This window comes from Salvelinus alpinus, chromosome 22 (assembly GCF_045679555.1).
Source record: "Salvelinus alpinus chromosome 22, SLU_Salpinus.1, whole genome shotgun sequence".
NCBI lineage: Eukaryota > Metazoa > Chordata > Actinopteri > Salmoniformes > Salmonidae > Salvelinus > Salvelinus alpinus.
Genome location: NC_092107.1, coordinates 13,164,913 through 13,180,810, shown reverse-complemented (window position 1 = coordinate 13,180,810; position 15,898 = coordinate 13,164,913). Strand labels below are relative to the sequence as shown.

The window sequence follows — 15,898 nt, the reverse complement described above, 5'->3', positions numbered from 1 at the left end:
ACAATCTTACAGATCCTGTCAGAGGTTCAGTGTTCATTGTTGTTTATCACTGAGGGGCAGACATGTAGCTGCTGTAAATTGCTGAATTTAACAGCTTTCACATTCAAATGCATCAGACAGAAAACAGCATGTTTCCCGAACAGTTTGTTTAGAGTCCAGACTCACCAAGGTCTTGACTTTTCAAAGTAAAAACAACAGACCACATGGAGTATTTTTTACCACCACCTTTTCATCAGAAATAGTCAACTACTATACTTGTAATACTTATTGAATCATTCATTTTAATTGTCCGCATTGTGCCAGTATAAGACGGCACATTCACATTCAGCTGTGACAGACAGATATAGAGAGGGTACACAATTGATGTTGAGAAGCTTTCCCCCCCTGAGGAACATAATGATACCTTACATTAACTTCTTAAAGAAGTCTACTTGATTCAACCCCTGACTGACCTGTCGTTGATAGAGCTAGAATCTAACTCTGAGGGGAAGTTCTCAGTCACAGCCGCAACCAGTACAGGTACATCTGCCTATCTCTATCTACCTATCAAGTCCACCACATTGCAGAGAGCTTAATCTCTGCTTTAGAGAAGGGATTTTGGCCAGGCCAATGACCCATGTCTTCATTCGTTGGACTGACTTCTTTACAGGCCCATTGTGACCGACTCTTCCAATCAGTCCAACAGCGGTGTGGAATAATGCCGTATCCTGGTTGTATGGGAGCCACTCCAGTGGAGTTCATTTCCTGTTTGTGTTCACCTTGTTTCTTTGCTTCAATTGTAAGCCCTATACACTACACCCTTGTACCACTTGAAGACAGGATTGTATAGAGGATATCTGTATAATATCTTTATATTACTTGGGTCCTCATGTAGGTAACATTATATTCCTATCCACATCCAACATACAATATATCTCTATATCAGGAAAGAGTAATTGAAAAACATTGGCTTGCTTTTCCAGACAGCTGGAGGTCATGATGAGAGGTTACCAGAGCAAAGAATAGAGAGAGGTTTTTGCCTTTGCATACTAGTCTATTTTAAAAGATTGGTAGAAGGAACACCTGGATGTTTGTTTGCTCCATGGAGATTTAGATTAAATCTTGGTTTTGTTTGAGAATGCGTGGGCGGATCATTTACATCCTCCCATGATCCGCCACAACCACTTTCTGGGTTGTCTGAGATTTCAGGTGAGCCGACCTTGAAAGACTAAACGATGAGAAAACAAAGCATATTTGAAAAAATGACGTCTCTACTGATTATGTCAAATCTGACTGTTACTTTTCTCTATCCTTTTCCTCTCTTGGAGATGAGATTTCAGTTTGTATTTCTTTAGACACTGATGTCTATGATGGTTAAATACTGATTAGAGATACAGACTTAGGAACACTTAGGAGTCTTCATCTGGCTGACAGTAGATAATGGAAGGTCTCTGAAACGTGGTCGTTATGTTAAGGCTGTAAAAAGCTGCAATTATAAGCATTGTCATTGACTGACACAGGCACTGGTCACAAACATACAATGAATCACTGCTCACAAAAAAGATACAATGAAACTCAATGATGTTTTATAACGTTTTTGTGGATCCAGATGATGGTTGATGATTGAAACGCACCATTGAACAATATATTGTGGCACAGTCAGTGTAATTGTGTTTCATATATTGATGCTGCAATGCACTTTGTACAGACAAAATAGCTGAAGTAATTTCTTTTGATAAACCAAGTATGGAGAATGAAATGTGAACATAAAAAAACAATTATGATTGAAATGACTCTCCCTCTGTGCTTTTTGTTCTTCAAATGCCAATGCTTTTTTTGTTATGTTGCTCACTGTTTTCGCCAACAGACATTATTATTTTTAGCTTAGAGACATAATTTTTTAGATTTTTTTTGTCTTTTAAAAAATAAGATAGTTCTAAAAATGCAAGTCTCCGCCTTCTCAGTCTTTGTCTTTTCCCTCAGGTCTGAGTGTTCCTCTTCAGGCTGGGCTCCCTAGTTCCAATATAATTGGAGCTATAGCTTGTTTTTTTATTTGTATGCTTCTCCTGCTGAGCAGTTATGCATTTTCCCAGCTTTGGTCTCAATCGCACATCTGCAAAAATGAAATAAGATTCATTTTAGTTCTTAGCTGGCAATTCCTGAGATGCAGTTTCAGTCATGTGCACAGACTGTTCCAGAATCTTGTGATTTTCCACTGATAGAGAGCGATTGCAATGAGCCCAAAAAGTGAATAATGTCATGTTAGCTATACAATGTTAATAAAGTAAAGTTATATGACATAGGAATGGTTACCATTTCAAAACTATCCACAGTATACCTTTTCAGGAATGTCTATTACATTTTTGAAATAACCCTAATTTATATTATAGTGAGTGTGGAAATTGAGCCAGGGAAATAGTCTGGGAAAATGCTATAAAGTAACTACGTTCCTTATGAAATATGGTGTCGCACATTATTGAATTACTTTTCATATTACACCCACCATCTTCTTTTCCTTTGAGTTGATATTCCGTATATCTGTTATAAGTGGGAAGTCTCAATCTTACAAATCACAGGATGCACTCTTCCTTTTAGAGGTTCATTGACTTCCTTCCTGGCAGAGAACAAGGACAATGGGATGATTGAATAAAATGGCTACGAGCTGATCCTTTCTGACACCTTATCAATTTACAGAAAACAGCACTTTATCTGTCGGTGAGGAAAAAGGTGTAAGGGGTGCTATTACAGGGGGAGACTTCTAATAATGTTCCCTCTATCTTTCACCTCAATGAATAACACAACGGATTGAGGGATGTGATGCCCTCTATTTCCATGTAAATTGTGCTTGTTACAGCAGCTCAAGTTGATTGGCTGCGATACAGTAAGGTTGTTGATCACTTGTCGTGATGGATATTTGTGTTGCTAGAAGTCGAGTATGTTTCACAACTGGCTATGCACCTTACAGTGGCTCATACTTTAGACTAAAGCAACAAGACACTGCAAAACATTCAACTGGATGGGGCAAGGGTTAGAGACAGCCATGACAACCGTTTTAATGGGCGGAACCAGGTTTCTAACAGTGGAACTTTTAACTTTGTGCATACATTGCATTCAGAAAGGATTCAGACATTTTCCCTTTTTCAATATTTTTTTACTTTACAGCCTTATTCTAAACTGGATTAAATTCATGTTTTTCCTAATCAATCTACACACAATACCACATAATTACAAAGCGAAAACAGGTTTTCAGAAAACAGAAATAGCTTAATTACAGAAATATTCAGACCTTTTGCTATGAGGCTCAAAATTGAGCTCAGGTTCATCATGTTTCCATTGATCATCCCTGAGATGTTTCTACAACTTGACTGGAGTCCACCTGTGGTAAATTCAATTGATTGGACATGATTTGGAAAGGTCCCACAGTTGACAGTGCATGTCAGAGCAAAAACCAAGCCATGAGGTCGAGGGAATTGCCCGTAGAGCTCCGAGACAGGATTGTGTCGAGGCACAGATCTGGGGAAGGGTACCAAAACATTTCTGCAGCATTGAAGGTCCCCTAGAACACAGGGGCCTTCATCATTCTAATATGGAAGAAATTTGGAACCACCTAGACTCTTCCTAGAGCTGGCCACCCGGCCAAACTGAGCAATCGGGGGAGAAGGGCCTATGGTCACTCTGAAAGAGCTCCAGAGTTCCTCTGTGGAGATGGGAGAGCCTTCCAGAAGGACAACAATCTCTGCAGCACTCCACCAATCAGACCTTTATGTTAGAGTGGCCAGACGGAAGTCACTCCTCAGTAAAAGGCACATGACAGCCCGTTTGAAGTTTGCCAAATGGCACCTAAAGGACTCTCAGATCATGAGAAATAAGGTTCTCTGGTCTGATGAAACCAAGATCTCTTTGGCCTGAATGCCAAATGTCACATCTGGAAGAAACCTGGCACCATCACTACGGTGAAGCATGGTGTAGGGAGGTTTTTCAGTGGTAGGGACTGGGAGACTAGTCAGGTATGAGGGAAAGATTAACGGAGCAAAGTACAGAGAGATCCTTGATGAAAACCTTTAAACAGGACAATGAACCTAAGCTCACAGCTAAGACAACGCAGGTGTGGCTTTGGGACAAGTCTCTGAATGTCCTTGAGTGACCGAGCAAGAGCCTGGACTTAAACCTGATTGAACATCTCCGGAGAGACTTGAACATAGCTGTGCAGCGACGCTCCCCATCCAACCTGACAGAGCTCAATGAATGGGAGAAACTCCCAAAATACAGGTGTGCCAAGCTTATAGTGCCATACCCAAGAAGACTCATGGCTGTAAGAGCTACTCAAAGTACTGAGTAACGGGTCTGAATACTTATGTAAATGTAAATGTAATGTCATTTTTATTTTATTTTATACATTTACAAAAATGTCTAAATCTGTTTTGCTTTGTCATTATGGGATATTGTGTGTGGATTGATGAGGGAAAAAATGTATGTCATCCATTTTAGAATAAGGCTGTAACGTAACAACATTTGGAAAAAGGGAAGGGGTCTGAATACATTCCGAATGGGGGTATGTGGGGTATTCTCTAAGGTTTGCTTGTTAGAACTCAAAAATGATCTTCCACTTTGCCTTGCGACACATAAATGATTGCGTAATCCCTCTTGGCGGGGGAATATGACGAGCAAAGACTCTTCTGTAAGGGCAGGGCTGCTAGAGAGCTGTCCAGGGTCCTGACTTCTCTAGCCTCTTTCTTCTGGTGGTGCTGAAGAGACAGCTTGACTTCTCTGCATGTTGATTGACACCCTCTAGATATACAGAATCCGGACTAAGGTGGTGACTAGCAGTGGGGTCAAGGAGAGACCGTTTATAGTGGTAAAATACACCAGACTAAACTATCATAAATGTTCAATAGCACAGGGAGCAGAAGAAGAAGTCCTGCCCTAGTTGTTATCTTAGCCAGATAACTGCAGTTGGCTTATATAAGGAATACATGGAAAGGAGATTCTTGATTTTGCGATTTTGCAGTTACATTGACAGTTATCTGTCAAACAGTTATCTGTCATTATATCGTCCATTGTCAAATAAAAAAATAAAAAAATGTTTTTTAAATAAAACAACTCAACTAGACTTATTTAATTGTTACAATTGACGGCGATAAGATTACAAATTCATAACTGCTGATGCTATACTTTTCATGTATTAGCCAACAGGAAAACGCCTATGGGCTTTAAAATGGATATATGGCTAAGCTCACAACCGGACTGGACTTCTTCTCCTGCTCCCTTTGTAACCTGATTCAAGCAGTATGTTACTTGTGTTTGCAGAGGGATAATTCTGATACAATTATTGTCTACCATCCTCTGCAGATTAAGATAGGTTAATCCTGATAGCCACTGGCAACTGATATACTTTAATATCCATAGTGCCTCTATTGACTACTGTATCCCAATAGGCACAAATTGACTAGGAGCACTAAGGAAAAACACCCTTGTCTCAGAACACTCCATATGAGGTCACAAAGGAAACATCTTCCATAAGACATGACAGAATCAGAGCTGTGTGTCTCCAGCACGAGCATGACTGATCTGGAAACACAGCAGTTCAGAATGTGGGCTAGCATGCATCTCTCTCTCTTACTTCTCTCGCTCTCTCTTCTCTCTCTGTCTCTCTCTCTCTCACACTGTCTCCCTTACTCGCACTCTCTCACTCGCACTCTCTTACTCTCACTGATGAGGAGCTGAGGCACAATCTGGAGGAAACTAAAGTGTTCCAGTCCAGTGTCCAACCCCTAAGGACAGCGGTAGTCTCAATGTATCCTGGTCATGATGAATTACTTGTCCAAATGCATCCCACACTCTACAACCAACCCTGGGATTATGGTTTCATTGAAATACAAATGTTTTCTGTTACAAACGCTTTGTCTAATGGCGGATTTAAACATAATTAGCTCAAAAGGGTTTCAATAGAATGGGAATGAGGGTTTTAACAAAACTTTGCTATAGGCTACAGACACAATGTTAGCTAGTGTGAAATTATTAGAGAAAAACATGCTACACGTCACACATAGTATTGCCATGGTAAATGGTATGGCTGCCAGAATGTAGGAATTCAGACTCGAAGAACCTTTCACATGTCACATGTCATTGCTACAGCTGCCTTTTTACTAGTATCAAACCCATCCACATGTCTGTTATGATTGATGGGTTTTACACTGAGCACATACTGTTGCTTTTGACAAGAGGTTAGTGTTAAGTAACACTGCTGAATCTTATGTTTATGTTCGTCTTGTAGATCTACAGTAGATGCCAATATCTTTATGGCAAATGTGTGTTTAAGGCATTTGTTTTTTTATAAAGGCAGTTATAAGGAGCCATGAGCCATTACAAAATAATATTTAACAGGTCTTGTAATGTATTATACATGTACTGTATAGTGGGTATATCACCTCCCCCTTTCAAAACTAATCAAAGTCACTACACTTGATGACAGTTGGAAGCCAATTAACTTGATATGTGATCTAGAAGGTGATTGGTTATACCTCAGCAAGTTTGCAATTGCAATTCTAAGAGGGAGTGTTCACTTATCCAAATAGGGTATTTTTTTTTCTCACTTGGATATTGTGGGTTACTGTGTGTAAATAAAGCCGGAAAAAGTCTGATTTTATGTGTTTTCATTTCAGGCTGTAAGGCAACAAAAGGGGAACATTTTGAAAGGGGGGTGGTGACTTTCTATACCCACTGTGGGTGTATTTAGACCTTTGGTGCATCCATCAATGCTTTTATAGGGAGCAATGAGATGTTATGGAGGTTTAACAGTAGGTCTTATAATATGATTAAAGGTAGTATTATTGGACTGTACACAGGTGGCTCAGAGAATGTGATACCGCTGCCATTCCACAGCCCTCTGTGGAGTATCTCGTCACTGTGTACGTCAAGATAACCTGAACATTGTCTTACACTGCATGCACACCCCGTCGTGCAGTCTGCATATTATCTCTCAATCAGATACCAAGTCGACTCATGAATTGTTCATGAAAGCATACTTGCTAGGCCAGGCATCATTTACATTGAATTCAGAAGAAGTGTTCTTTGAGTCTATATTCTGACTCAAAGAGAAACGTGGCATTTCTTTGGTCATGTAAATCTTGCATCTTCTTCGCAATATACAAAATTCATAATACATGAGGTATTTTTAGATCCTTGTTTTGATGTGTTGTGTAAACTGTACTCTCTCATCACCTCGTCATGGTAAACTGCGATTCTTTTGAACCACAAAACGTTTTTGTACGTTTGTACCAAATTTTCCTGTACATCTCAGCACTAACAGAGATAATTTTTCTATAAACATGTGATTCCAACTCCCCGGTCCTCCTCCCCATCTCCCACTGTAAGAAGTGAGTTTAGCAGTCATTTGGTTAAATTATTTTCTCTCTAATGACCAGCTTTCCGCATCAGCCCAGTCTGCCGCAGTAACTCAGTGGAAAAGAGCAGATGATTGATTTAGATATGGCACATTGTGCTTTTCCATACTGCCTTATTTGCACAGCAAACTCCCTCTGTGTCTTGGAACCACAGCAAATTGGTTACATTTGTGTACGCTCACAGTTACAGCAGGGAAGCTGGAAATATGGTCTGTATTTAGAGTGAACGTCCTTGATTGTATTTCTAAACTTTGAATTATTTTCTGTATGTCATAACTGTTTTTTGACTTCGCTCTTCATCTCAAAGCCCAAAGCAATCCCTGAGGGATTCATGAGTTAGAGTAAGATCGGCCCCACAAACATTCTCCCTAAAATTAAATTCCAGATGGGTATTTTTTTTTAAATGTTGTACATTTTTGCTCACGTACAAAGTCACGTTTTGTCATTGTGCCAAGTTTCAGATAGGTTCCTGGCCGAATAATTACTGGTTTTAAGACAGTTGGATGGTTTTAATGGTTTCAGATATGGATTATTGATCAGATGTCATAGAGAATTTAAAAGTCAGCTTTTGTGAAATGTAGAAAATGAAGCTGAGGTCTACTAGGCCTACTTCCTACCTAAGACCTCATGAGAGAAACGTTGCAACATTTGAGCATTTGATCATTTAAATGTGGTGTGTATTTGTTTCAATTGGATAATTGGATGGATTTTGATTTTCTATGGGTACTGTATGCAAGAATACACTAATGTATCAAACTACTATTGTACTACAGAACAATATGGATGCCCTGGCCCCTGGGTGCCATTAGCCTGGTCACAGTTAGAGTTCATAACATTTTTGGTTTAGGCTCAAAACAAGTGTTGGCCCAAAATAACGTACACGCGCACACGCAGGCACACGCGCACACACACACAAAGCACACACACACGCACACGCACACACGCACGCACGCACACACACACACACAAACACACACACACACACACACACACTACAAAGGACTACAGATGTGGACTACAAATGTGGCAATGGCAATAAATTGCAATGTCCGTACTGTGAGACGCCTACAGGGAGACAGGACGGACAGCTGATCGTCCTCGCAGTGGCAGACCACGTGTAACAACACCTGCACAGGATCGGTACATCCGAACATCACACCTGCGGGACAGGTACAGGATGGCAACAACAATTGCCCGAGTTACACCAGGAACGCACAATCCCTCCATCAGTGCTCACTGTCTGCAATAGGCTGAGAGGACTGGACTGAGGGCTTGTAGGCCTGTTGTAAGGCAGGTCCTCACCAGACATCAACGGCAACAATGTCGCCTATGGGCACAAACCCACCGTCGTTGGACCAGACAGGACTGGCTCTTCACTGACAAGTCGCGATTTTATCTCACCAGGGTTGATGGTCGGATTCGCGTTTATCGTCGAAGGAATGAGCATTACACTGAGGCCTGTACTCTGGAGTGGAAGGGAAGACTGTAAGTCAGACGTAGTTTAGCTGGGAAGGTTACTCCAAAGGCAGTGTTGAGGGACATGAGCTGGCATTTGACCCCGTCATAGCCTTTTCTTTTTCGGTGCAGGTCCGCAGATAGATCAGGGAAGAACATGATCTCTTGGTCCCCGTACATCACCTTGCCCTTGGCCCTGGCTTTCCGTATCACTCGGATTTTGTCTTGAAAGTTGAGAAACTTCATGATAAGGACTCGAGGAGAGGGGTGGTTTCTCGGGCTTATAGGACCCGGAAGCCGATGGGTTCATTCAATGCACAGGGGGTCTGGAAATGCAACTGCATCACCATTTTTCACTTGTTCGGGTAGATTAACCAGTCTCAAATTTGACCAGTGGCTCGGGCGAGCTTAGTTTTGAATGAAGTAAGGTCGCCACCTGTTTTTCCAACTTTTCGGTCGTTGTTTTGACAGTGACGACAGTATCTTCCACCATGCTAATGCATTCCTCTGCTTCGTCCAAACGCGTGGAGTAGGCTTGAACGTCACGTTTAAACTCACTAATCCCTGTTAGGACACCTTCCAGTTTGGCGGAAAGGTCCGCACTCATGGCAGAGATTGCTTCCAAAACCCCTTGGTTCTGGTTCTGGTTTAGGTCGTCGACATTGTTGGTTGCCATGTCGGACTTGTGGTGCGAGGAGCTAGCTGAGCTTGCAGGGCTAACTGGGTTAGTAGAGCTGGCTGAATTAGTGGGGCTAACTGGCCTAGCTTGGACCACGTTGTTGATACGAGATGTTCTTCTTGTTTTAGGAGGACTATGTTTAAGTTGATTCATAATGGATTTAGATACACCTGAAATTGACCATGTAAATTGCTGTTCTTGTTATGAGGATTTAAAATAAGAGATTAAAATAATTTTGAAGAAGTTTAGCCGAAGTTGGCAGAAGAGCACTTAAAACACATCTGCTCAGTTCAACGCCATAACCATGCCCCAACTTCTCATTTTAATTTACTTGCAACATTCCAAAGATGAATAATAGGAGGATTACAGGCCTGTCAGAGACACTATCCCAGTCCTAGGAAGAACAAAGTGTCTTTGAAAGAGCCTCAGACGACTTACATGTGTCTCTTCCTCATTGCTCTCTGAAGGGGTGTCTGTGGGAAAGATTTAGCCTGATCACAGTAGCCTTTCTTGTTTAGTGCCGCTAGTTCTGACAGAAGGAATGTGCTTTCAATGTGCAGAAATCCAGTGGCTTGTTTTTCCATATATCTTTCAAACAGCACTGAATACTCAACCCAAACAGAGTTAATCATGGCTATCGATCTACTCTGGACTAACATGTAGTGCTCGACTGACTCCACGTTAATGTGTTTTTCCTTAATGGCAAATTTTTTGCATGGGCTGCGTCTCAATTCACTACATCCGCCTATGTCGGCCTTCCGCACCTGAGGTGGAAGGTGCCGAGCTATAGCGATGTTTGCCAGATCATGAAACATCCCGAAAAACGATATTCTCACAAAAACATCTGTAGCATCCAAACGGTTTTGCTGATGTCTGTAGCATCAGAACCGTTTAAGCTACAAACGAATACCCCACCTTAGATAGGGGAGACTCTCACGAACACAATGGTTTTCTCCGTTTTGCTCTACGAGCCCCACAAGTGTCACGGGACTCGTCTGAATGTAACCCATACAAATGAATGGAAGTATGGAGTTACACACAGATAACAGGCATTCCCATGAGTAACTAACACACTATTTCACACGTTTCACATTTTGTCACATGGCATGTTTGGGTTGAGCAAGCAAGCTGTGGTGGCCTCATGGTTATTCACTGCGACCTGCACGTCTTCAATTAAATATCCAAATGAAATGACAAACCATGTGAGTCATAGAGATAGTCTACACATGAGAGGTGTTAAATTATTTCTACTGACAACTGAGAAAAACCATTATGACAATTGACAGCAGTCCTTGGCCCTTTGCTCTTACATGCTGCTCTTAAATAGATTCTAATGGGATACTGTTTGGCTTTGGATGCTAGACTGCAGGGATCTCAATGGTTCTCTAGCAGAACATGCATAATGAAAAGCTTGTGGTTCACATGGTGGTGTATAACAGGTAGAGAACAATATTCAATAAGGTGTTACGCATCACATCCAGACATCCTCCTGAGCCACTTTTGTTTTTCTCTTCAATTATTGAAGCTGTAATGTCTTTGACATTCATACTTAACAAATGACTAGGATCTGAGCATAATTGAATTCAGCAACACCAGTCATTTTGCTCACCAGGGTTTACAAGAGGAGACTGAGCTGTGGAAGCGGGAATACAACGACACGTTCAGGCAGCATCTGCTTTCATTGCCATCACAATAAAATCCAGTAAGATTCAGGAAGAAAAAAGAATGCTTGATTACAAAAAAAGACAGGGTTGCCACGCTGAATGAATATGCAGGATTTGTCTGGATTAACCTTGCTGTCAGTCGTGGACATGTATAACGGTAGTTGAGTGGACAGTGTTTGGCTGGCAGTAGAGAGAGAGGAATAGAGCACATTAATGGGGAAAACACGCCTCTCTCCCTCTGCCACTCTCACTGTCTGTCCTCTCTCTCTCACAGGCCATTTCCTAGTGAGTAAGGTCCCCTGGACTTTGATTAGTCTCGTGTCTTCACAAACAGCTCGCCCTCACCTTGCCTGCAGACTGAATGAAGCAGTCTCTTACCAAATGTCATTATTAGTATTCTACAGATTTCCGTGCTGCTATCCTCCTCTCCTGTCCTCTGCCAAGCCTCACCTCTGGTAGGGACACACTTCATGCGGTACAGAGGACTGTCGTTGGTTTACAGAGGGTATACAAAGGTCATCCCTCTCTTGAGGACTGCTGTGTGGCTGTTGAAGGGTTCATCGTAGGTGTGGGTTGTCTCATTGCATGGGTGGTAGTATGTTGTAGGACTTTATTTTTGAAATAATGGTATTATCACAGATTGCATATCACATGCAATGAGAGAATCAATCTGGATTAAGTTATTGAAATAACTGTAATTGTGTGCATTTGTCCTGATTTATTTTCTTGGTTTTGTAGTAGCCTATGCATCAGAAAGATCTGAAGGTTATGGCTGGAGTAGCTACAGTGGTGTTAAGAGGGAAAATAGATCATGGAAACATGTACATGGATCTAGACACTGAGACACACATTCATTAGAATATGTCAGATGTAACATAATTAATCAAATTTGGTCTGCATCGCAGTGCTTGAGGTGTCACTACAGACCCGGGTTTGATCCCGGGCTGTGTTGCAGCCGGCGCGACCGGAAGACCCATGAGACGGCGCACAGCATCGTCTGGGTTAGGGGAGGGTTTGGCCAGCCGGGATGTTCTTGTCCCATCGCGCTCTAGCGACACCTGTGGCGGGCCGGACGCATGCACCCTGACACGGTTGCCAGTTGTACAATGTTTCCTCCGACACATTGGTGCGGCTGGCTTCCAGGTTAAGCGAGCAGTGTGTCAAGAAGCATTGCGGCGTGAAACTACCAATTGGATATCACGAAATTGGGGAGAAAAAGGGTTAAAAATGCATTTAAATTTAAAATCTGTTCAACATCTAGATGACAGGCATGCTTGTGACTGTTGTTGTGTAATCTTTATGTACAATGGCCGATGAGCACCGATACGTTTAATTTATAATTTCTCTTCATTATTTCTCTTCATATGACAAGGATTAAAAAGGTTTTGCCAGTAGATTGTCGACTTGATGACAACTGATGATGACTGCTAGCTAAGACTTAGAAAGTAAGATATTGACATCAGTCCAATCAAAGCTACTATAGATATAGCGTGATTTGATGTCATTCTATCTGTGGCCAATGAACTTGAGCCTTCTTGGATTGGCACTTCTAACATAACTCTACGGCTCTATGGCTAACATTTTCAAACTCTAACCTTAGAATTGGTGATGACGTACTGTCCCATGAGTGACAGAAAACTTAGCCAATCAGGCGCGACGCTCTGTATTTTCTGCTGGCTAGTCCCACCACCACAGAAAGCACTGAGATAGGCTGAAACACCTGCAGTTTGGAGCTGCCTTCCTCAAGAAAGCAAAAGAAAGACCATGTTCGTATGCGGCTTTATTAACTCAATTTAACATTTTCTTTTTACATTATTTTCAAACTGATATGTGACACGAATTAATGTCAAAATAACAAACAAAGCCCACCCCCCCAAAAAATGATGATTTAAAAAAAACGATGAATGATTTAAAAATACCTAAAAGTGTGGCGCTCAAAACTGCCCCACCTGCTCTGAATGACGGGTCGCCACTGCTTATCGTCATCAATAATCAGAAAACGATGTCCATTTTTGTAGGAACTTGCTTAACCACTAGGCGGCAGTGACGACCAGGAGAGGCAAGATCTGAAGCGCACAACTATTTGTGATTGCAAAAAGGCTGCGTTTAGCGCTCAATCACTTGAGATGTATAGTGCTCTGCAGCATTAGAACATAGCATTGGAGCTGTACGCCCTCTGAGCATCATTTCTACCAAAACACGATACTGCCTGCTCACAACATTATTGCTAGAGATCTATCTGACTATCAGGAGAGGTTTTGAAGCTGACGAGGACAACATGAATTCCTTCTGGATACACACAATTTGGATACCGGGCTTCTTTTTCTTCTTTGGATTTCAAGGTACGGGTTGCATTCTAGTTATTTTTTAATATAATTATGTTGCTTTAGATTACCAGTCACATTACTCTTTTCAGTTTGGAGTTACAGAGGAATCCCTTTTGTGTTCTTACGCCTGCTGAGCTTCTGCCTTTGCAGCTCTGATCGGCTACATCTGGTGTCTTCTACTACTTATTATTTATCCCGCGTACTTATGACTTTCATCCTTGCCTATTTATTGCTCTTTTGACACAAATAGTGTAGTTATGCACACATAGAGAAGTAGGCTACACTTACACACACGCAGAGGGGGAGATATTGAAAAATACTTGAAGATGACACCAATACGATTCAAAGTGAGTGGGGGGGACTAATTCAGTGGCGAGTGTATATGGGAAATTGCTCAAGCCACAAGTTATTCAATTATTTCTTAAGTGACTTGTCTGCGATGTCTCTGCTGAATTTGAATCTTGTTGCTATATTTTTTTGTTCCCCCTTTGTGGTTATTGAACTGATGGCTTCATCTGTCACTGTAGCCTACTGAACATTCTACTTTGTGGGGAGATCTCACTGTAACTCAAGTATCAGACAGGTAACAAGCTTGGTTGAAGTTGCAAGGTTGTGCATTGTCAAGTGACTTTAATTGATACAATAACATAAATAATGATACATAAAAGTGTCTAATATTCATTGATTCAAGCTTTATTTTACAAGGTGAGTTGACTGAGAATGCATTTAGGCAATAACAACGACCCTGGGGAAGAGTTGCTGAATGAACCAAGCGGGAGCTAGTTAATTCATCCCCAAATTGTATGATGGTATTGGGAATTAAGCCAGGACTCCCCTATTCTCACACAGTCAGATCTTGGGTGCTATGGAACCATTTGCAGGGCAATGACCTCACCCCAATCACTGCCCTGGGGCATTTGGGTCTCCTTTAGACCAGAGGGAGGAGTTTCCCCTACTGGCCCTCCAACCCACTTTCAGTAGCTTTCTATCTCCCATACAGGGATCAACCAGGCCCATCCCTGCCTGGTTTCAGACAGCTTCTTGTGTTGGTATGTGCAATACAACATCTACACATAACACCAATACCCCTCCCTCTCTTTCCACAGTTCCTTATGCCTGTGCACATCTCTGATGTCCTGATGGCAGCATCCCACTACTAACACTAATGTAGCAAATTCGAGGGTTGACCTCCACAGGATTTGAACCTACTCCGTTGTGGCTCTCAGTCCAACTCCTTTTGTATGCTGTTGCCAAGAGGTTCAGTGTTCTTTTGGGTGTTCCTGATGGTGACCATGTACCCAATGACCCCTGTGCAGACTAATTCGGTAGATGATTGCCGTGTGACATGACTATTGAAGTAATTTGTTTAATTGTCTGATTCTAAAAGGAGTTGTGTGTGCGGTTAAGTCAATGGGGCTTAATTAGGAAAAGACTTTAAATGAAACCACAACCTCTGGGTTAACAGCATTAGGGGCTTCCAGCACTAACTTGAAATGTGTAATATATTCTCTATGAAATGCAATGCATGATTCAGCCTTATCATGACAGCAGAATGTTATAAGCAACTGCCAGGGGCTGTCATGTGAGGTCTTCCTAACTCTAGCAGGACTCTACAGTGCAACCGTTTTACTCGCATATCTGCCTAAATATTTAGCTGTGCGACGTGTCATTTTATTTAGAAGCAACAGTGCGCCTTTTCTTTGTGTGCGGCCCCGCTTTTCAACTTAGGCGTACATGTGCTCCTTGTAATAAAGGTCAGCGTAGAGCCCTCAGTAGGTCTGTCTACATTTAACCACAGCAGGAGAGACACAGCAGCATTTTGACATTGATCTCCAACAGAACCCTGTATGCTTAACCAGTCTGGCCATGTCTCACGCCTTGGGGCGGTGTCACAGGTCGGTGGCGTCGACCACATAGGGCCCACCTCGCTGGCCCACTTTTCCTCTTCATCTAACTTTAAATTACCCTTATTAGTGTATTAACATAATGCTCATTTGTTTAATGAATTGGGGTAGGCAGGGCAAGATGCTGCTCTAAATTCCAACTGTTCATTTCTCTGTGGAGATGGAGCCCCTTCTGAGTGCAGTGCAGCCAACACGGTTAACTAGTAATGAAACTGCACTAGGCCCCTGGGAGGAACACGATTTTGAAATATGCTTATTTGAAGGAAAATAGTGCCATCACCTCAGAAACAAGAGCATGAGCCTTAAATAAAATCTGTTTGGATTGGCCTCTAGGGCTGTCCCAAAAACAGCCTTGGACGGAGAACTAAGTACCCAATACCCATGAAATAAACCTCCTTCAGAATGGCAGGCGCATAGGGAATACACCCTCATTCAGAAATGAATTGGAAAGACTGATCTGAACAGTCCGATTAATTAATTAAATTGG

The 15,898-nt window shown here is 41.9% G+C and overlaps 1 protein-coding gene across 2 annotated transcripts in view; it reads left to right on the top strand.

Moving 5' to 3' along the window:
• Positions 1-15,898, top strand: part of LOC139549749 (limbic system-associated membrane protein-like) — a 1,088,465-nt gene that overhangs the window by 266,259 nt on the left and 806,308 nt on the right. The window contains exon 1 of one of the 2 annotated variants that reach the window (XM_071360486.1): positions 13,356-13,522. The exons of the other annotated variant lie outside the window; for it this stretch is intronic. Within the exon in view, the coding sequence (XP_071216587.1) occupies positions 13,459-13,522 (64 nt within the window). The 5' untranslated portion in view covers positions 13,356-13,458. Of the gene's footprint in view, positions 1-13,355; positions 13,523-15,898 lie in introns of those variants that run through there. 2 annotated transcript variants of the gene reach the window in all.